Source organism: Varroa destructor, unplaced genomic scaffold (assembly GCF_002443255.2).
Source record: "Varroa destructor unplaced genomic scaffold, Vdes_3.0 BEIS01000007.1, whole genome shotgun sequence".
NCBI lineage: Eukaryota > Metazoa > Arthropoda > Arachnida > Mesostigmata > Varroidae > Varroa > Varroa destructor.
The window spans coordinates 38,464,606-38,488,792 of record NW_019211460.1 but is presented as its reverse complement, the minus strand read 5'-3'; the positions used below and the strand labels follow the sequence as shown (position 1 = coordinate 38,488,792).

The following is a 24,187-nucleotide window of genomic DNA, read 5'->3' as shown; positions in this document are numbered from 1 at the left end:
TTCTGGGGTCTTAGTTGCGCCCTATACGCTATACGTTCTTCCCCTTTATTTTTCAATCCGGAGTCGAAAGTCCAGCACCGCCAATATATAACTTACATATTTGCCATTTGCTGAGCTGGCTGAATGAAGTGTTCCTAGCCTTGTGTCTTTTCCCCCCATCTTACATAACAACGCGGATGATGGCCTTAAGTCTGGGTTCTGCTAACAAGAAGGGTAAATTGCTTGTCATAGACCTAAAAGCGAGTGCATGTGAGGCCTTCCCGATGCTGTTGGCGTCTTGTCACCGACTGCACGTGACACAAACGATTCTAACCCCACGGGACGGGGGGGCGCCATGGTAGCCCACTTCAAAGCGCGCAGAATGAGTCCAACATTTGTACTGGACCATGAACGCACTATAGGAACAAACACAAGTCCTAGTGAATGACGTCAGTCATACGCCACTCAAGGCGCATCAACTCTTTCAGCGGTCGGAAGAAAGACGGCCGTTAGTCGTGGGTTGGATGTTTAGGAAGACACTTAATTGAAAGCCGGAGCGGCCTAAAGAATCGCAACTCGAGTGCTAGAAATATAGCAATCGGATACATTCGAAATGAAGCTATGAAAAAAACAAGCAACTGACCAGGAAGGAAAAGTGACAAATGTCGGCAAAATAATGACGATAATGGTGACACCTTGATAACGAAAGCAATCGTTATAATGGAGAAGAAGGGATCGTCTTAACCCGAGATCATCCACCTATGTATAGGCTATGCTAAGGGTAAAATAGGAAGCTAAATAAATATAATTATATTCATTTCCTTGTTTACCTTATTACGGGTGTAACTTAGTACACACACTAAAAACATACAAGTTTGATTTAAACAAAATTCTAAGAGACGTATATTTGCGTCATCAAATGCAATCTGGTCGTTTGGTGATATAACTTTACTTCCACGCATGCACAATGCAGCAAAAGCTTGCTTTAGAATTAATAGATGCTTAAGATGTTTCTGATAAAAAGAAAAAAGTTAAGCACATGTTCGTGTGTTGATGTAGGCGTAAGAATTGGGATATGCCCGCCCTATGGCAGGCAGTGATTTAAGCGCCGCTAAGATCTTTTCAGTATGGGTCAGATGAGTTGGTCTTGACACACATATACAAATGTTGAAACGAACGAACGAAACAGACTGAGTTACTGATAATGGTTACTCAGTGATTAAGCTTATACAGCAAAATATCGGATCGACTATAAATCATTAATTGAAATTCGCGATATTCTGGACCCTCTAAGACAAACATTTAGGCAGAAGGCAACAGATATTAAAGGCCCGGTATATTCACGAGTTGATGATTTTAAATTGTCTTCGAAGGCGTACCTTTAAGGGCACAGCCGAGATTGGACCCTTCAGAATCCTTTTCCTATTTTCATCGACGTTTCTTGATAGTGCGGCATAAAAACGCTGTTTGTGCTAGGCCACAGCAGAGTAGTGAATACCTGGCCTAAAACAGGGTCACCGATTCTATCGGATGCCTCGGATAGCAACGACTGCACTAGCTCTGCTGATGCATCGATTAATGACTACACAAAAGTTTTTGATAACCCAACTGTTCTGGCAGCTTTCATGGTTTTAATAAAAGGGACAGATATATCATCATAAAATAATTAAAACACATCAAGATATATTTGCAAAACATACACCAGAAGTTAAGGACAACCACATTCGGAAACGAAGCGTTACCTTCAAGTGAAAGGATCATTATTAGACTGGTAGCGGCAAATCGAACAAGGGCTAAAATGTAAAAAGGAATGTTTCGCGTTGTCGAGTTTTTTTACAGCTGGAGGTTTTATGGAAAATCGAAATCGATTGCCTAAGAGTAACATGTACGACCTTGACCTAGTAGCTACGATAAACTCATCAATGCGTGCCACTTAAAGTGTGCTACTTAACTTCGAAATTACGCGTACATAACTTCCGAATAATCGCCTTATTAGCTTTCAATCGATTAATAATATCCTATAAGTTTACGCGTCAAAGGTTGGGATTAGCATTCAACAGGAATGTGTCATAGCTCTGTGCTAGTGTGGGAGTTTTCGAAGCAAAAGTACATAAAAATGGCCTTCGGGTGAATACAGTGGGGTAGATTATCTTGCAACATGCAGACATTGGGACTATCAGGCCGAGCGTTACCTGATGTCGAGGGAGTGCTCGACGAAAAGAATATGTCCAAAAGTGTTCTTCATCAGTAAATATGGCAGACAGTTGAAAGTCCTTTAGTGGTAGGTTTGTCACAGTACCTTCTATGAAGCACAGATAGATCATCGCCAATTCACCTGGCGTCCGTTCAGTTTTTCCAATGAAGACTATGACAGGTAGATAAGAACAATCCTTTGAGTTGTACCGCATTATAAGCATTATCACACTAGCTTTTATATCTATATCTGACTGACAATGGCTTCCGTTAGAAGAGCTACGACAGGGCGTTCCACTTTACGTGATGTATTATACATGCAACATATACGGCTATGACACGCCACCCATATGCACAATATATACGCGCAAAAAATAGGAGACTAGTACGTAGAACGAGACGTACGTCGTTCGTTGCACGGTTGAAAGGGGTCGAGCGCCTCACCGTTTGGTCGTGGCGGGTAGTTTTAACAATTCAGCTTGTTTTTTCCCTATGGCTCTACGTAATGGCAACCGGAAACGTTGATACGTAGATAAAGTTACACACCAGAAAAGAGGGAAAGAGAGACGATCAGCGGAGCCTCGAAGAGTATAACAATAAGAAACATTTGTGCTTTTCCCTATAGGCTGGTCTAGTATTTTTGCACCCTAGCGAAGCTGAATTATGGGGAACTAATGATGCAGGCAGCGGAATTATGTTCTTCGCTACCTCTCATACGCTATACTGTGTTGTGCCTCTATCATTATTCCCTCCTAAGTACTCCGTCGTTCATTTTCGAAGTGCATGCTGTTCTCTCGTTATTCAGCTCCCTTTCGTAGTCGCCTTTACAAACCCTCTCATTTGTCACAGGTTGAGCCTTCTAAGGTTGAGATCATTTTTCTGTAACAGAACAGTTTTTCTCGCACTTTGTTTCATTTCTGTTATAAGCAGTCGCTGCTGACAACGCGACAGAGATGAACGAAAAGTGTGAGGAAAACAGGAACAGGGAAACGGAGGCTGCGGAAATCAAGTATGTGGCAAGCTGATTTGATGGGACCATACAGAATATTTTTTGAATATTCATCTATGTGTATGAAACATCCTTGATGATTTCTTAATATCAATATTTGCATATTTAACATAAAACAATGTTGTTTTCCGTTTCCGCCCCAATGAAACGTGCCTCTCTTTTGATTTCGAGTCAACAAGCAAATCAATGAAATTTATCTTAGCTCATACATAAACATTTGCATATCTGTGTATTTATTTGCAGAATTACTGTCTAGTACAGATCATTTAGTTTCCAGGAGTGAAATTCAAAAATGAGACTGGTTTCGCTTAGCAAGAAAGTCCAAGGTCAACCTAATTATCTCTCGTGATATACGCTTTGTATATTGAGTGAACGTTTTAGACATACGGTTTGAAGGTTATTATTAGAGAAGCCAAAATTAGCCATTTTGAAACTTTTGAGAAGGGTTTCAAAGTTAAAACCAAACTAGCTAGCTAATCATCGAAACGAAAATTGACATATCGAGGTGGATTAGTTATATGCGAGCTTTATCACGGCTTGAGCTTGCTCTTTTTAATGAACTTCACGCGAAGGTTACGCGTGAAGCAGTGTGCAGAAATTGCATGCCTTCAATGAAAAGTGGCAGCTCGTAACAAATCAGCGACTTTCTACCGTTTCTCTTACTAAAGTATTTAGGTGTACCGACATATTGGTGTACTATCTTTCTTTATCTAATCTTTTTGCTAATTGCAAAAGGCGTTTCATTAAAAAATGTCTTGTTAAAACTTACGTCAAGCGATCTATATTTAAACTTTTAACACTTTGTATAACTTCTTAAGAGGTGGTGTAGCACTACATACTTTAAGGAGGATCTGGAACATTTTTCGGTCATAAGGCTTTATCGCCGGCTAACGAAGTACTTTATACAACTAGCTAAATAGCTTGAATAAGAATTTATCCGTGTCTTGTAAACATTAGCACCAATGGTCGAACGAATTTGCCTATATAGTATACATCTCAACGTGCATAACGCAAACGCTACTATGTTCCGTAAAAAACGTCTGTATTCACCAGTTCTTCTTCAATAGTAAATAAAGAGAAATAAATAAAACCGAAATGTTTTGTCTGCCTCTTTAATAATCCGCTTACGCGTCTATTTTTTTGAAGGCAGTAAATCCTTGTCCCGTTTACCCCATACGTACACAGCAATAAGTACAACCTCTGGGTAATCTGTTTTCGCAAAAAAGTTCTTTTCCATCAGCACTATACTAAAAATCTGTTAGGGCCATCAGCAAAAGTAATATTTTCAATAGAACGATAAACGTTGATCTTTCATTAATGCCGACGGGCAACCGGATCATACTCGAGGCACGCCGCTTACATAATAATTCACTGTTTAGGTATAGCGTGTCTCCGACACGCACGGATTATTATGAGCCTATATTTACTAATCCTCACACGCGTTTCTGGTTTATTATACTGTACCACTCTGTTAAGAAATGAAAGTCAGCGAGAGACAAACGCCAACTTGTGCCTATCGCGTCAGCACCCTTTATCGCATGGATCATCTGTAAGTATCCTTGCATGGTTCGAATTATACAACGCAAATGCCATTATCCTATCATAGAGTCAATAGCCTATGGTTATAATTGGGCGTAAAAACATCTGATAAGCCGGCGACAATAACCGCGTGATTGTGTGGGCAGCAATGGCTCCTTATGCTGAAAAAGTGGGCTTTTAGTTCTTCTAGTTACATGTTTGACAATATCTATTATTTTAAAAGTTATATACATTTTTTTACACAGTTCAAATCTTTATATTTTCACAACAATAAGTTACCTACAAAAATAACATCTCTCTAAATTATTAAACAAGTAACTAACTATCTCTATTTTAATCTATTGCCACAAAACAAGACACTATGCGCTTCGGCGCACTGCAGTTTCTGTCAAGTTACTTTAGATCACTAAGTCAAGTTTCTAGGTTAGATACTATTGGCTCTATGCGTACGTTAATTTTTCGATCACTTTTTTTTCAAAAGTCCTACACATAATAGACAAAATTCTACTGTACGTAGTATCTTACTAGTATGAATGCATGCAAGATGTGCTTAAGAACATACCAGCACCGGCTTATAATCGAAGTATTTGATATTTCCCACGTTTGCGATGACATGGTGACGGTAGTTCGGCAACTGCGCGACTGGGCAGCCGTTTAACGTGAGCTCACACAGTTCGGTGCACTCTGACAAGGGTCCCAGTGCATCCAAACTGTAAAGTGGTCCATTGTTACCCGACACAACAAGCGGGTAAACGGGCACAGACGCACAAAGGATGTTGAAATACAAACGTTACATATAGAACTGAAAACATGAGTTTTGCCATACAGAAAAATGTTATTTTATAAAAAAAAGCGTTCTGTTGTATGCCAGCGAGGGTATTTTCGTTGTACTGATACCATTATGAAAATAAAACTTTATTGTTAAAATTAACTTTATCATTATTTAATTTCTAATTTCTGGTAAACACGTCGAACTCGTATTGAACCTGTTGTCTTATCGAGGGTTGGTCTTTTGGAGAGAGAATCTACTTTCAGCTCGTCAGCCTGGCTGCTAAGGTTGTAAAATTCGAGATGTGAAACGCCGTCATCTAATCAAAAAAACCTTTGATTGATAATTGCTAACTGATAGACGCAGGCCTTAGGAAATGCATATTATTTTCCACACATATTTTCCATCATGTTTTTACTGTTTTAGGCCAACATATCATTATCAGACGCATTTCAAATCCCACACATCGGCGTCGCTCTCGAGCTTTGGACGATAGAAAAACATTGCGATAATCATGTAACAATTCGAATTTCATTTTGCCAAACTACCAAGATGATCTCGCTTCTCAACGCACAGAAGAATGAGGACTTTTACGATGACGGGTTTTATCGTCATTGTAAGCTAGATGCCCGAGCGAAACTTCATTGCGGAAACGCCTTTTTAAGGACATCGCCAACACGCCACATTTGCACCGTCACTGAGACTGTGACGAGATAAAGAAATACAGACGATAAATGGGCAGATTTGTCCAAAAGATCATGTTCGTGCGTTACATCTTAAAGCAAGGTACACTCTCAAGCCAATATAGGCTATCTTACAAGAGCCTGAATAGAGTGTATTATTGATTCCTTAATTGGATAAGTGTACATGCTTCGAAGGTACCGACTCAAAAAAAGGTCGGATATATTTCTAGTGTAAACATCTTTCCACCCTGGTTCGTTTGGATCGCTATCAAATAATTTTTCAGCGAAATTTAAAGCTATCCTCTTAAAGACGGATTCCTTCAGTTGAGAATTTATTATACTTTTAATATTAGAAGGCATCATAAATGTTTAGCTAAAGCCGAAAAATTAGGACGACTACTTACGTACTTCTATGCACTATACGAGTTTGTAGTATCTGTATTCTTTAGGGATCTCTATCTTCGATCAACACGAGGCTGGTTCAATCCGCGCAGGGGTGTGAGAGCATATGTACTCCCCCGTCATTATTCTTATTATCATTTATGTTATCATCATATTATTATTATTATTATCATTGCTTTTTCCATATTCATACTTCAAGCTGAGAACGATCAGGCTGTCATCATCTCTGACGGATTGCTGTGCTAGCGTCGAACTAATCTGAAGGTTTCTCGCAGTCATTACAAGGGGCGAAAAAGTTAGGTGAATTTCTCCGCGAAAAGAACAAGCCGTGCCGGGAAAACCAGCAGGCAGCGCCGTGAACAAGAGGATCAGTTAGTTCAGCTCTAGATATGGAGGATTAAGGAAGTCAGGGGAAACGTAAGAAGGGCAAAATGTCTCCTCTACGCCTTCTAAAATACGAACTTTAAAAGGTGTAATTTTCTGGAGAATGACGAAGAATGAAACCGAGGAAAGTTATTGTGACAGTACTGTGTTGTGAGTGACGAGTGGTCTTGGACCAGCCTCGTAGCCTGTAGCTCAACTTTACGATAAGGACACATCGTCAGGTCTAATAGAGTAAACTAATTTGCTATTTGTATTAAAATCAAAGGCAGTGCTTCTAGATAATATGGTGATACTTTGAGGTTGTGAATTATTTTCGTGCGAATTATATTGTATAATAACTTATGCTAATGGTGAATTGGAGTAAAGGTTACGTTTTACAAAATGCGTAAAAAAAGGTGACAGTTGCAAGTTTTATACGTAATGTAGTAAACCTGATATGGCTAGGGTCACTCATTATCCAAGTGTGTCAAACCTGGATGTCTCGTGCGTTTACTGTGTATATTTTGTTTTTAATCGATGTTTTATAGTCGTCTAAAACTCGAAAAATGCCAATTTAGATTTGTATGTATTTCATAAGGATCATTTCAAAATACGAAATTATAAAACTTACTTATGCGAATTTTCAAATTGACTCTTTCGTTGAGAATTTTTAATTAGGGGTAATTGTAATGCGCACCGTAGGTATACATGATATACAGTGTGGAAGGTATTTTAACCGAATAGATACATCAATTAGCCATCCAGCTTCCTGCAATTTGAACATGAACGATCCATGGTACCCCTATAAATCTTCCTCATAATCAGAATAGTCATGGTCATGCCGTGCGCCCAAAGGTAGGTCTGTCATACACATGAGGCGCAAAGTTGCCACAGAGCTGCAACGTTCACGAATTGCAGCTTTACATAAAGCCGTGGCCCTGCTTTACTGCAGGTTACAGGGTCAATAAAAACATATACGTACGGCTGATTGGTAACGAGAGACTCGCATAACTTTCGTATCTCCCTAAAAAAAAAATCCAAATATATATATATATATATATGCAGGCACAGGCCTAGCAATTAGCTTCAATCTCGATACACTTAATTACAATATATATTTAATTTGCGCTTGGTCTCCTAAGAAAGTACTATAAAGGAAAGTACTACGATTACTATGCTAGTAATAATTTGTTGTTCTGTTGTGGGTGAGATATTATCTTTTTTGTTTGTTTCAGGTTATTTGCGGGTTATAGGATATGGCCTTTCATCAGAATTAGGGCGTTGTGCTTTAACAACACTGCGTACAGGTAGCCATTGACGAGTTTTTCTAAATCACCGCATCAAAGTCATATGCGTCATATACTGATTGAAACTTTAGAACTTCGTCTCTATCCTCGAATCCTGAATTACAAATATTCGTAAGCTTCTCCGTTCCAGAGCATGCGCAGTGAGGTCCGTCAAAACACTAGTTCAGCTGAGATGTATACTCAGTGATTCTGTTTTGCAGAATGTTTTTATCGTTCTCTCGGCCGGTCGTCGTACCGTGCAAGAGATTCGCGCTATCGGTTCATACCATATGCACAGTACATACGTAAATAAAGCCATGAATCCGAAGAAGAGAAAGAACGAATTGCCCAGGTTTCCATTATATTTGCGTTCTACACCCTCACTCCTTATTGCCAGACTGTTTCATCCAGTGGCCATTGCAAACTTTTTTTAAAAAGACGCAGACGTTTTCGTCATTGTACGTACATTGGTATGTTATCGTTCAGAAATAAGGACAACTGTGGAAGTAGCCCTTATTTTGTCGACAACTGCAATAATCGTCCAGATGATGAAACTCTATCCACATTTCTGGTCAATTTGTATAATTCAACCAACGTATCTCCAGCACAAATTTATGTTTCTGGTTTTGTTACAGGTAAGGAAATCGTCGAGCGGGCCTACCAAGGGCTGCCGGTAGGACAATCTAGAAGGAACAAAATCGAGCCCTATTGCCAAAGTTCCGTGGCCATTCGAAGACTCTGTAAAGGAGACTCTATTCGTCTTAGGAGATCGGCGTTGTGCCGAATCGGATGAAGAAATTAAAGAAACGTTCTGAAGCTGCGTGCACGATCCGCCTGATTGCAAAGTTGACGAGAAAAATGCCATATCATACGACATGTAGATAGATAACGATTAAACGTGTAGCCTATGTGTAGACAAGGTCCAAATGTCAGCCTGTTTTTCTTCGCTATCGGCACTGTGTTGAGCTTTCAGCATGCTGCGCCCGTAACAACCGCATGTATTTGCAAATCCCGTAACGATGCAATTGTAAACAGAGCATAATTATAAAATTTCACGATACTAGAAATCTTCGGATTGCGACCCTGGATGTTAATTGAGAATTTTCTAATTCGCTAAAATGAAAGCCGTTATTTCACAATTCCACTATGTTTGCTCTCGTTTGCTAAACCGATATTACGCTTGTATATCCACAAAAAGTAGACTCTAGTTTCCGTCTAACTTAATAACTTTTGGGATTGTAGCAGCTTGTCACGTTTGCGCCATTGCGGTCGATAGTTACTCGTCAACTTGTTGCTGCCATTTGCCTAGCTTCGGAGAGAGAATAAAGCATAGCCTAGTAAGTTAACATTCTAACATGATAAGAGATCCGTGTTGTAAGCATGCAACTATAGCAAAGGTAGCAACCTCGAACAACTCATAGCTCTTAGAAACGAACTTACTTAGATAAGCCGCGATAGTTAGATGCTCGATCTTTTATTGTAACCCTACGGTTTCACTATGAGTCACCCGCTGCTAGTGGCCAAATCAATTTGGGCGCAGGCTGTTTTTGTACGAAAACAAAGGGCGTCAGTTTTCCAAGTACATCTGTCAGCTGTTTTTCATCGAACATTATCTATAGCGCTATAAGTCACTAAGTAAATATCGCGAATTTCTCTAAACTCAAGCTGATGTATGTGTTGATCGGCTGAACTAGTTATATATTAATGACTGATTGTAGGTAAGTGATGACCTACCTTTCGATCTGATTACAGCTAAGAAACAGTTTATGAAGTCGATCGAGGAACTCGACTCCTCCGAGCTGTTTAATGAGATTTCGCTTGGCGTTAATCTCGACTAAGCTTGGAAAGTGCCAGACATTTTTAAGGTTGGCAACGCGATTTTCCGCTATGTTGAGCGTATGCAACCGCGACAACTGCGCTGATTCAGGCAGTGCGCGCAGCTGATTTGCTGAGGCGTCAAGAATCTCCAGGGACTCCAGGCACTCAATGCCTTCAAGGGAAGTTAATCTGTCAGATAGAACGGAATGCATAACCCAAACGTTAACAGAAAAAGTCATTTTTTGCATCACTTTCTAGCAAGACTGTACCGTATGATCTCAGTAAACCTACGTAGATTATTCATCACATCGACAGCGGGGTTGTTATTACGTATGTTAAAAGTTGCCTTTTGCTCCATTCAGTAGCATACAAACTAAGCGAACTGTCGACTCGCCAAGCTGGTCTACCTAGCTAAACAGATACATAAGTGTACAAGTTCTAAGTACTAGTACAGCTCAAAGAAGGGAAAAAAAAAACTCAAATAACCAGCATCTAACGACTGATCAGTTAGTATAGAAAGGCGTACTACTCGAGGAATAGCAAGTTGACATCAGCGTACATCCATATCCGACACGGTGCCTTACTCGGATTGCGTGCAGTATATAGATACTTCGCTTTTGAATACAGAACGTTTTTGCACAATACGAACGAGCCAGTCGAAAGGGACGTGGTTCGATCTAAAATAGAAGTACTTGCATTTGCGAAAACGATATTAGCATTGATTTCAGTTTAACGGAGGGACGATGGTGCACACTCAGCCTCGTTTAAAACGTTGACGTCCAGGCCATTTTTGTTGGTATATAGGCAGCTAGAAGGTCATACTTATCTGTTGATTTCGGATTGTCCAGACCATACTAGTGATTTTTCTTTTACTGTATCATCATAACCGTTTGCTAGCCGAAACCAGAAATCAACACGTTATATTACCTGTTTTTTATAAACCGTACCTAAAACCTAACTGTTTTAGGTTGTATTATAATAACGGGAAGTGTCTAAAGTCAATATCGTAAACGTCTTTAAGCTGATACACATTTGCAGGGAACTTTAACAGTAGTTGACTTCAAACGCAGGCGCTCCAACCGGCTGAGTTAATAAGACAAGCTGAACAAGTGCCCTCGACTATAGTTATTTTCACAGCAACTGCCATTTTTACACACCATTTCAGAGTAAAAAATGGTCTCATTGTCTTCATAGCATAGCAGGCTGCCGAATCGCTGTTTGCGGAATTGCGAATTCGTGTCACGCACTCCCCACCTGACTGCTGAGCAGTGGGTGCAGCTGGCTTTCATCTTTTCATTTTATCACCTTCAAAATGTACGACTATCGTTTTCATTTTCTTGACCTTCATACAGGCTGCAGCCATATAGATCATACTAATTCACTACGTACGATTAAACTGGGACAATGGAACTACGATTGGAGTGACAAAGAGGATTTAGCAGTAATCTCTGCGGGCATAAGGCGAGCGGTCCCTGAAGACCCTGCTAGGAAACTGGCTCATAAGCAAAGCCTTCAATCTGCATAATGTTTCCGATAGAGTACCTTGTTAGGTTGAATCGTAAGATGTTTTTATTCATGCAATACGCTGCAAAAAAAAAGGACATTCTTTCTTTCGTGCATACACTCCTGTGAAGAGTTCAGAACGGATATGAACCCCGCTTACCGGCAATAACGAATGGTGGTGTGACAATATCGACGCGCGTGATGTCACCGCCTTGGAACCGAACTTAATACCCCTTTGGGGGTTCAAGCACACGCATGCCTTACATACAATTTTTACATATATTTTTAAAACATTTTTAAGTTGTTAATGGAAAACCATCTACGAGGCAGGAGACTTTAGTACAGCGGAACCTAGCCTTAATATAGGCGTAGCTATAGAAGCTGCTTCGTAAAACAAAACACATAAATTCGGTAGACACACAGTGCAGCTTGATTTAGTTCTGTATAGATAGTTCCACCTATCTGTGATTCGTTTGTGACAACAGATACAGGCGTATATGTTAGTCCAAGTAATCGGCGCACAGAAAGAGTATATTAAAATGACTAAACTTAAGCTCGTTTTCAACCGTCTCAGCGGACCAGCAACAGGACTTCTATAGCGGATACGCCCTTGCCAGATGCGAGTGTATCAATAAAATTCGAATTCTCGGTAGGCCACACTCCAGATTTTCGCCCGATTAGCTCCTCTCATTTTGTCGTTGACGGATTGTTGTCCTCTGCACAGGTACAGCCAAGCGGCGTAGCAGCTCCTGAGCTAAATGCATATCCGTTGACTAAAGGCTCGATTCCCATAACCGTAAACCGTAACGAGCAAGCAGCTTCTGTTCAACGTGACACGATTTTCTTTAGCAGAGTACTTGCTTTATAAATGTGTTCAAGAGCTCAGAAGCATTTATGTGAAGGTAAAGAATAAAATTTGAAGAAAAACCGTCTCGCTTAGATACATGCCTGTTCTCTAGAAGCGGGCTAACGAAAGCTCAATTTACGAAATCATTTATTTGTTCTCATGGCGTGTTGCTGACACATGAGAACGTACGTACATCTTCGTGGACGGGCAAGCCAGGATGACTGGACACAAAAAAACATTTAAAGGAAGGGGCCATCTTGTGCCTATAGATAAAAATATACACGAAGATGCAAGCAGATAACACGTCGCAGGATGTGGATATAAACGTTATATTAGTATCGACCGAATGGATCAAAGACCACACATTATAGAGGTATTTTTGCCAGACAACCTATGCAGATCAAAACGAAACATTTTTAGTTGGACTGACAGATCCTCATGCTATTGTTTATAGTTTGATCGTCACTATCGGCTCCCATAGTTCTTTCTGCCATTCATTATGTCCTGTTCGCCAGCGCGTCAGCCTCCGATTCATCTCTAGCCATTCCCTTCAGGTTCATCTATGCACAAGCTGTACAAGCTACCTGCTGTCCCGGTTAACTACGCGAGAAAATATAGGCACCACTTCCATTCTTTGCTACTCGAATAGAAAGACGGATAGAACCTCTAACGACTGCAGGATCTCTTATTCAATATTGGCCTTGCTTTGCTGCTTAGGTAAACATGTGTACGTCAGCATGCGAGTGGTAATGGTAGGACTTTTGCCTTGTCTTCGTCCTCGCCGCCGATCCGGCCGGCTAATGCCTTACAATGCTGTACTAATCAGGTTCATTGATCATATGCTTCGCTCCTAGGCGATGATGATCGACAATTTTTTGTATGTCGTAAATGCAGCCTGAAACAAACGACTAAGAACGGCTGTGGCTTTTGTCGTTGCAGGCTCCAAAAATTAGTCGGGTCTCTACGAACTGCTGGCACGGAGGCTTCACCTCGCCCTCAAACATATTCCGCCTTCCCCTGTTTCATTTCTACTTCTTTTTATGATGACTTTACGGCTGCATGATGGCAGTCTATACGAGTATGTATGTCTTGATTAATGCGAGTTAGAGTGTGTTACGCAAGTGTACGTAAGAGACTGTTAGATGCATAGCGACAAGGACAACTTACATAGACAGAACGCCGCAAAGAGAAAGCTAAAAAGCGAACAAAGGAAAGCTAATCTTTCCTAAATATGCTGAGCGGTCCGACAGGGCATAACGGTGGTAGCGGATGCGGGAGAAAAAGAGGAGGCCTTTGGGCCTCTGCCCTTGCACTTGTACCAGCACTAGGCGCTACCGCTACCACCGGGTATCCTCATTCTAGAAGATGCCACTTCAACACCGACAACAATTTAATGATCGGTACTTTCACAGAAAATGGAGAAAAACGCCCAAGCGCGCTCGGATAAGGAAACAATCTACGTAAGGCAATAAATATTTATCAAGTTCGTTCGTGTTTGCTTTTCTTTCTGCGGTTGCTGCTGATGCTGCCGTTGCTGGAGGACAGATAAAGAAGGCCGGACGTCGTCCTTGGCAGGACGGTCCTGTCTTCGTGCCGTCCTGCCTGCTCCCTCCCTCGCCGGACAGGAGGAATGAAGCAGGAATGAACGAAAATGTAAGGATAGGAAAAAAAAACTGTTTTGCTGAGGTTGGTTGTGTTGCTAGGAAAAAGAGTTGATCGAGGAAGATAAAGCAAGAAGTGGCGATGTAAAGAAGCAGCATTAGCACCGACAACGCTGGCGGTGCTATCTAGAAAGGTCACAACCTACCTCCTTTATCCCCGCCGCCACTGTCGTGGAGGAGACAGTTTAATAGGAGCGCCTCTAAAAATCACTTATATGTGGCTGCCGTTCCTCCACAGGACGACTCATGTACAGCCGTCAGCCGTTCTACTCATTTTAACTTTTTTTTCTTTATCTGTATAATATATCGTATTAACAACCGCGTTCAGGGGTTGCGTGGGTGAGTCCGACAGCCGGGTCTTGTTCTTGACGCCCATTGTCAGTTGTAGCATTCATAATCGACGTCGACTCTATAGCAGAAACAGTAATACATCTCTTGCTTTCAACAGCTAGGGCAAAGTAAAACAGATCCCCTCGAAATCTGTCGACGCAACAAGAATTCACGGTTGCCATCGTCTTAAGGGTTGGCACGGACAGCGACGAGGGAACTCGGACAGGCGAAAAAGAGGGCAGCAGAGAGAATCCGTGCAGGGGAGATAAGTGCGTTATGCGTGAAGCACGAGCGCATTCGCCCGAAGCGCTACAAGGCACATATAGGTAAGCAAAAAACCTTGACGTCATTTGCAAACCATAATCTAGACGGGTGTAGCCCGAGGGGTTATCTAATACCTTAAGAAAGTGAGCCAACGTCCGAGGGAATATTCGTCGTGCTGACCACGTAACATGGCACTAGAAGCCAGGACAGCCAATTTGAACTAATCATATGCAAGCTTTAATTTTGTTTAGCATAGGACTCTGTGATAACAGAAAGGGCCCCGCCCAAAACTCGAACTCTACATTGTTCGTATTAAAACTAGGTATACGATATTTACACCAAGTTCTCAGATTTAGTCTATAGATAATTCGAAACAAATTCATTATTTCATAAGCACCTTCGGAGAGCAACTACTATTAACATCATCAGAGTTACGCGGTCCGGGCCCCCAATCTTCTTTATATCGAAATAAAAATTAAATTTGTCATATACAAGGTCCGCACCGTAACTTCCTGCTTACCTGTCCTCAGTCTGCTGATCAGGTGCAGCGACGGCAAAACAATCTCTCAACCAAACCGAATTAGAATAAGTTAGCCTAATTTTAGAATAATAAAAAAAAAAATCCATGCGACTTTTATTCGAGCCAAGCTTAAGGCCGTTCAGATTTACGCGACCTCTGGAGGCCCACAAATGAAATATTCGTAAATACACGCCGAATGCGAAACACTACCGCGCATTTTCAAATGTTCATTAACATTGAAAGACATTGATATAAATGAATCTCGAGCAATCTTGCAAGTATTGTTGAAACATTGATAAAGGATCCAACAAGCATTTTGTCTTTCTGAAACGAGAACTAATACCTTATAATTAATTCGGTATTCTGGCGATTAACTCAGAGATGTTTTTGTTACTATTTTATCTTTTTCGATACGTCGATTCGGTTCCAAGTAAATATTGTGCCTTCAATTGGTCAATGTTATTGATTGCGGACGAACGTAGCAAACGTCTTAGGCATACACCCTTTGACGATTCGGGGATAGGTATAGTAACAACTAATCGACTGACTGAGCTTTTTCCGAATCAGTTTCATCAGGGAAATAATGCCAATATGGCGCCTTCTTTAAAGATGCACATAGTCATCCCACTCTAACTTTCTGACTATTGACCTTCTCATTTCTATTGAACAGGTGGAGATTATAATGGTTTCTTTGATACGTGTAACGCTGCCACCGCCGTCTTTATCTCAACGCACTCCTTAGGCACGGAAGCCGCACTTCAGAGGCAATGTAGTATCATATTGACAGCGGCAGGCAAGACATTTCGATCAATCGAACTCTATTCAAATTGGTTACTGATTACCGTATAGCTAAGTTTCATGAATCACGCTCATCAACGGAAAACTGGACGTCGAAGGGGCAGGCAGTTAAGATTCGTAGCGCAACGATTTCGATAGATAGCGTACAGTGGACAAGGCCCACCCTACCCTTTCGATGTTTGCAAATGTATTTGCCTCGCTCGCCAAAAAACTTTCTCTCCTATATGACGCCTAGACGTGCGTCAGATCTATGCATATCTACGATCTGAACCCTAAATTTAAAAAAACAAAAAAAGAAAAACAGACTTCTTCGATCCTCAACAACGAAAGATGTGATTTGCGCTTAAATATTTCCGTTTATATTTACAACCTAGTTAGAAAATCAGGTACTGCCGGTGAAATTTATTTAATAAAAAGCTCCATATGTTTTGTTTATTACTGTGGTGAGACCATATTCAATACGTCACAAGTGCACAATAGCCATTTTGGGACCATTCAGTGTACGGTCGAGCTGTGACCAATAGCAAATTATTACAAATTATATCGTACCTAATACAGATGACATTTATCCACCTAGATCTCTTACGCACTGTAGCCACGGCAGAACGTTACGTCCCAGAACTCGCACCGTAACTACAAAGGAAAATATTACATGATTAACTATGCGCTGGGATAGTCGAGCATTGGGAAGCCATTAACTCAGTCGACGGCAAAAAGCAACAAGCCAGAAGAACAAAATTGGGCCATAACATTAAAGCCCGTCCAATGGGTATTGTCCACCGATGACTATAAGTACGGCTGTTAGGGTGACCGACTTTGCTTAATGTAAACATTAAGGTATATATATAAATCAAAGAAGATGCGCATGATACGACTTATGGGAATCTGCAACTACAATAGCTAAAAAATAAACATCTTCTTTAGAATATCCCGCTTCTATAAGTGTAGTCAGTCTTGCTTCGGCTAAGTCTAACCGTAAACTGTATCATCATCAGCGTTCAGCAGATTTATGTTCTTCGCACTGGAGCCGTTTCTGGAAAAAGGTTCCGTTCAAAGACGATCTACAGAAAGAAATCTTAAGACGTTCCCTGCTTAGTTTCGCATTTTTTAGCGTGTAGCGTAGTTTATGATGACCAATATATCAATTCCGCTAGTCTACGAGCAACGGCGGCGTTTGGTCATTAGGAATCGGTAAAATAATCTCTAACGACGTAACAGGTGGATCAAACAGCAGTCCCGTCGAATTAACGCCCTTGTAACACGTTGTTTTATATTGCTGAGACCTGAGTTGCACATCGGACGACGGTTCTGAAGATATCCCTCACTGAAGATATCCACTTCCGCACGGAGTAAACTACAATAGATGCTTCAAGTGACCTGAGGAAGGTATATTTTGCAAGCTTCCCCACTGTTCCCATCAGAACAGGTACTCTAAAGAACAGGCAGGACATAACTAATGAAGTGTTACCGACTGTAAGCTTCGTTTCCATTTTAAAATTTCTCTTTAGTCTAAGAATAAAGCGGAAAAAAAATTGATTTCCGCTTTTGTGCATCACACAAGAATGCGACGTAACCGTTATCAGTTAATTTGTATTGGTATAATGCTTGTTTATTCAAATAGTTCTCTTTGCTCAATACGAATTTCTAACGTGCCCTGTGAGAATCTTATATTAAATAATGAAATTCCCCCTAAAGCAAATGGGTTCTTTCCCCGGTTCGGCAAATAAGCTCGTTCGCTTTATTTACGTGCGGTCCTAAAGCAGGTCCGGCTAAAGGCAACCGTAAAAAAGGTGTGGCAGGTAATCTTTTCTTTTTAATCTGAAATAAGCTTGAGGCTTTTTTTTTTTTTTTATTATACAGTGCGTCTTCATCAAGGATCCTGATGTGGGTTAAAAGTGAAAAGTTAATAGGTTTAAGGTGCCTATTTTTCGCCTTACTGTAACAGCATTCCAACCTTTTGTCTTTTCGCTTGCGACACTTTAATATAAATTATGGTCAGGATATTCGTCCACGCACGCCATCCCGACTTCATGTACTACCGCTTAGCTTCGTGTATAGTGGCACAAATAAAGCATTTACATTTTTATACAAAATTACTTGTATCTGCTTGCTCCAGGCACAGACAGCGAGATACGAGGTACGCTGCTAGGAAATAGCGTTTGTAACTGCGAATTTTCTTTTCCGGGCTTTTTCGGTTCCCGTATGTGCTCCCATTTCTGTTTCATTGAGCTTCCCTATCGATCGAGACCATCATACAACCCAAGATTGGCACCTCCAACTCCCGTGCTGAAGTCAGTTACAGATTGAAGGTTGCTCGTAACGTCCGCCAAAAGCGACGGTTGTGGTTAGGACAGACAAGCTGACAACGGAACTAACTAAAAACTAAGAAAAGCTAATTTATATATTTATATTTTATCCATTTAAATATTTGTCTAATTTATTGGCAAGTGGTAACGAGGCTGCAGCCAACGGTTTCCCGTCTAGCACATACGAAACGCTTGCAAACACAAGAAGATAAAGGGTCGCTGGTATAAAGTGTGAGAGAATGAACACAAGAACCAGGGACGACACGCAATGAAAAAAAAAAGCCTCGGGGTAATCCTTTTCCGCAACGCGCTCGTCATTGGCTTAAACTATTTGTTACTATTATTGTAATTCTTCGATTTCTGACTGCCATTCGTTCAAATTCTTCCAGTCGACTAATTATAGCTGTTTTTTATTCGCATTTGTTATTATCTTATAGTCGCAAACTTAAGGTCTAGAAATTAGCCCGGTAAAGCGTAAACTTCACCCCACTGAATTCGACAATGGTGCTTACGCCAAGGCGAAGGTAAAGCGAGTTACGACACCAAAGAACAATATGGAAAGGCGTTTCTACGTTTAGAAAAGTTGAAGGAAAGGGGCGACTACGTACGAGATATTAATGCGTCCAAATTGTTAATGTCGAGTAATAATCTCATTTTAATTATATCCTACCCGAGCGTATGGCGCTTGACCGAGTTTCAGAGGCTAAACGCGCAAGACGACGACTGCCTTCTAGCCTTGCTGTTAGTCTTACTGCTTCATATAATTTCATGTATGTATACGTGTATGTACTAGGTCAGAGACGAGAATTACTAATGAGAAATAAAAAGGATGGTACGGGTCGACGGTAAAAAGCGACATGGTGGATGGCAAAGTGTAGAAAAAAATTTCAGAGTATTTTCGTTTGGGGCGGCGCCGACCACCGTAACGACAGCATCGGTAGCAGAACAAGCGACAACAACAACAATGGCAAAGTAAACCAAGTGACCCGTAGACAAAGAGAGGAGAAAGTCATGATCGCCGACGATTCTTGCTGTTGGGATCGTTTATTCAGTTGGTTTACTTGCAGGGGCTTATAGCACAGAGACGACGTCGTGTCCGAAATGGCCTTAGCGCCGGAAGTAAAACGAGAACACAATGGACAAATATGATCCGGCAAAAAGTTAAATCGTAAAAACGATGTAACGTAACTGAGAGCGGAGCCATTGGAGAATACGAAAGACTTAAACAAGGCCTTAGACAATGCAACCACGTAAAAATATGGAAGGCTACCTGAGTGGAGGCGAGAGGCAGCGCGGGCCTTTAGCGTTCCACTTGGTGGTAGATATGGGGAGTGTCCAATAATAGAACCCCTCAATGTGATCACAGCGAATTAACAGGAGGAATGATAAGATATTGGCAGGAACAACAAATCTTCAGTCAACGACAGAAACAGGATCAGAATAAATGGAAAAATAAACTGAAAAGAGATGAACAGCGCACAAAAATGCAATAGCCAGAACAATCTTTGTCGCTAAATTTACTATTAATGGAGAGGATCGTTTGCTGAGCAGCCTGATATATTGCCCATTGGTTCATCTGATTGCCAAGAGGTTTGGAAGTGTGCACTAGAAGCTGGTAAGTGGTACAAATACGCAAACGCAAGATAAATGAAAGATAAGGGCATAATTTTCTCGATGAAAGACAAATCTATGGGTCACTTCGCCAGAATTTCGGTTAGGCGAAACGGGCACACACAATTGCACGCAATCATTTTTCGAACAAGATCTGCGCATGTATACGGTGACTCTTATTGTACAAGTAGACATAACATACAATACAGATTCTAAAAATATGTGCCAATACAGACGTGTGCAAGAAGCAACCCACAATGTATAAATGAAGCTGTTGTACTCCCGCTACCTTTTCTACCGTCTATAGTTTTAAACACACGGCACTATAAACACCCAATTATTTATGGAAAACATTGTATGTTCTGCTCTAAAATAAACCAGTTTTCTATCAATTACGCTGCAGATTAAATTCTTTTCAATAGATATTTTCGAAGCTTAGTAGACGAAGTGGATATCTATAGGTTGTGTAGTAACCAACTTACTTAGAAGACGAGTGAGTTAGTACGTTAATGAAAGTTGCATTTCTTCGGCTTCTAAGATAACTTAGGAGCCCCCTTTCGACCGTCATCGAGAGTAGCCCGGACGCAACCCATTTCTGCTAACTGCTCCATCATATAGCCTCCGATGATCGATTTGAACTCGGAGATACTGAGAACATGATGGACCAAGACGTAGAGCCATTTAAATGTTCGTTTTCTTGTTACCGATCTCGTCTGAAAATCTGTACGGATGAATGAACCGACGCACGGACGTATGCATGTGCATTTGCTCACATGGAAATCGCCTACTATTGGAAAGAAGTTTCTCAGTGAATACTACCATTAGCGTCAAGTGCCCCGCGCCAAACTCAGACATCTGGTCACTAACCGTCAGCATAATAACAGGTATGCTCTTTCTTTCTAGCCTATCTAAGAAAAACAGAATGTTTTTGAAGTGCCAGGTGTTTGACCCGACAGGTCTATAGCAGCTCCACTTTCACCTGTGTTGCAGCCGTGAGGACTCCAAGTATAGGAACTTCGAACGCTCAGAGCTTAGAGCTGCCGCTTAAGAAGCCAAGCAGACCTTCTGTTGGCTGTAGAATGGTCGGGACTTACTAGCAGCTGTTAATCGCCCCTGAAGTGCAGCCGGTTCTAGGGAAAGTGGCCGGTCGCTTCCATAGAGGCAGTGACTGGTTCTTTGTAAATTTGGGGCGTTAAAGGATGCGCGAACGATACCGACCCAGCGCTTTCCGCTGTAGGCCGAGCGAGACCCTGCCTGGCCTGCTTCTTCGAGCGTATGGAAAAGATGTGCTTATTACACAGTAGTCTGTAATTTTCTCGGCTCCGCGAGTACTCCAGTGAGTCGCCTAACCAGCTAGCTGTCTACCCGCGTCGGTGATGCATTTAATGTGCTTAGCCCAGCCCGCCGCATTCGCGCTTTATATCACGAACAAGCGAGCGAACCGTATTAAAGCGCCAAGTTGAAGCTAAACTTAGGCACAATTCTCAGCAAGATACGAACGTTTTCCCCTGTCAAATAACTCCATTTACGGGCTTTCGAGCAACTAGCACGACGACGTCTAAATCACACATAACTACTATCACTTCTCTAGTAGCTGCCCTCGTTAACATCGAGACATACCTTTAGAGGTCATGGACGATAAAGCTAAAGGCTCTTAAGGCTACCAGTAAATTCAAGCAAAAATTACAATCGTCGGTGCGTGTCTATGTCTTGCCGAAAAGAAACGGGAGAGCGGCGAGCTACTATATGGCGCAAACAATGCCCAGAAACAGATCAGGCAAAGTTACAAAGGCAAAGTTTGCTGCCAGATATTGACCACGACACCAATACCGCGTACATTTAAACGAAGCAGTCGCTCAGGGCCATCCACGACTCTCGTTCGCTATCTGGGGCAAAACCCGAGCTAGGTTGGTTAGTTTCTAGAGGTATTATGTTCGTCAGACCGCTGGCTGCAAGATATTTTCTTACGTCTACCAGGCGGATTGCAATGCGAGCTTCTACTGTTTAGCGTTCAGTGCATCGTATAGTCCTGCCACCCCCTACCGTTCTGCTGCTACCGCAATGCAGCTATACTACACTTATGCATAATGGTGAATTTCTGGCAGGTCTTCTACATATTTATATTTTTATCAAAAGTATAACTGAAGTGCTTAAAGCCGAATAGACAGGCTTCTGTTTTTGCCGTGTAAAATTTCGTTAAGGTGAACAGCGTATCATCCTAATGATACGTAGTTTCACTTATCACGTATTTTGTAATGAGTTGAATTCGTTCTAACAGATACGACACGATCGGCTCGAAAAGACGGTATTTGCGTGCCGCGTTCTTGACGTATTTCACAGGTTCTCTGCCTTAATGTATCAAAGAGTACGTCTTTTTTTCTAGGTTACTTTAGTGCACAAACCTACCTTTATATTTATATAGAAGCGACTGTAAAGTTGCATTCGGCGACATAAAGCCTTCCATGAAACAACGTGTAATATATTGAAGGTTAAACGGTGCAAGAGGATTTAGTTTGTTTTTTTGGGGTAAAAAGCCACACGAGAACTGACAAAACGCAGCCCGCATGAGCAGCGACAGGATCACAAAATGTTGGAGAAAGCTCGATTCCCGCTAGTCGAAGGTATCATGTAAGCTGTGGGACCACAGAAGATTCGCACTAATCTGAAGAACGACGACGCCCAATGCCCATTTATCGCGTATATACAAGCAACGGATACCGCGAACCTGCAAGCCACAATCTGCAGGCTGTGGATCTTGTGGCTCTGGTAGTTCATGCCCAGTGCAAGTCAATCCAGGGCCTTAAAGAGAGCAAGTTGTCCTCTAAACGTTACTTACTGGGCCTGCAGACTCGTGTAGCGTACACACATCCTAGATCAGTGAAGGCCCATGGCATTATAATATAAAGTATATAAGCCGCCATGTGGCCTACTGATACTGTATCGCTTATTTTCAATTACGGCTAACGAGAAAGCGCGAGGGAGGGAAACAATTGAAAGCTATCTGTTTGCTCCTGATGTTGACTTAGTGGATGAAAAAAAATAGGGTCTCCTGTTTCTTTCTTTGCGAGCGTCGAAATTGACGATGAATAGAGTTGGTTTGAAACAGATGAAACCATTTCGAAAAAGCTAAATCCTAATCGTCCCGGAAGGCGAAAAATCATCAACAAGCTTTACCAGTAACGAGATGGAGTAGGAGAAAGCTACAGCAAAACATCGTAGAAATCTGTAGAACAATCAAGCTGTGAGCTTGGCATTAGAAAATTAAGTGTCCATTATAATTTAAGACACTGTAAATGGGAACTGCATAAATCTATTTTATTACGCATTCGGGTGGTCTTCTGTGAAAATGGTGTACTTTGGTTCCGAGCACCTGCGTAGTATCGTTGCGACGTAAGGGCATATCTCGATGAGGATCTTCCAAAAATCCTATAAAAGACCGTGCCCGTTTCCTAGACCTGTCGTTAATTGACTTTTCTTGTGGGGGTACATTAAAGATGAAATCAACTCTAGAAAGCTGACGACGCTGGAACGTCTGAAAAGCGCAGTTGAGCAAGAGTGTCCTAGAACTCCGAATTAGATGTTTCTTGAAATTTGTTGGGCGATAGCCCACAGTTATTAATATACTAGTCAGAACGGTAATTATTTTGATAATACGGCTGTATTTCATGTAGATTCGTTAGCAATTTAACTATTAATTATATGTAAATAATTAAAAGTGTAAATATATTTTTTAGAAGATTTAATATATGATAGAAATAAATTTCAGTCACTTGCCAAAAAGAGTACATTTCCTCTACCAGCAAACGGAGTGTCGTCGTTAAGTGTAAGGTCATCCTAAGAAAAAGCCAACATTTAGCAGCACACTGCGTTTTACCGATGCTCCTATATTATTGGCACAAAATAGTTTTGCTTTATTGGGGGGTCTAAACAGATGTTCTCGCCATGCAAGAGTGATGCCTATATAACTTTCCAACTGTTTTGACTGATTAGAAACCGCCACCTGCTGAAGAAGACCAACTGAAGTGCCAGTATAAAGCTGGGCCGACCTCTATTCAATTATCTCCTTTTGCACAGAGCGCTAGCGAATTTAGAAATCGATTATAGTTGTGATCAACAAACCATACAAACTTGTGCCATACTGTGACATATGAGCTCGTTTTGCAGAGATACGAATTCAACACTGACTATTTAACTTGAATTGTTCCTTTGTAGATTTACTATTACTATTATATGCGAGTCACTTAATTCACACGGCAAGTTCTAACGCAATCGTACTATCATGGAGAACTTGAAGCAAATTTCAGCT

General features: G+C 41.2%; 1 protein-coding gene across 12 annotated transcripts in view; it reads right to left on the bottom strand.

Moving 5' to 3' along the window:
- Positions 1-24,187, bottom strand: part of LOC111253802 (uncharacterized) — an 87,545-nt gene that overhangs the window by 25,008 nt on the left and 38,350 nt on the right. For 10 of the 12 annotated variants that reach the window (XM_022813801.2, XM_086975406.1, XM_086975407.1 and 7 more), the window contains 2 exons: positions 9,958-10,230; positions 5,283-5,430 (listed from right to left, as the gene is read on the bottom strand). In XM_022813801.2, coding sequence (XP_022669536.1) covers positions 5,283-5,430; positions 9,958-10,230 — 421 coding nt within the window. The remainder of the gene's footprint in view (positions 1-5,282; positions 5,431-9,957; positions 10,231-24,187) is intronic. The other 2 variants (XM_086975408.1, XM_086975409.1) reach the window with 1 other exon arrangement.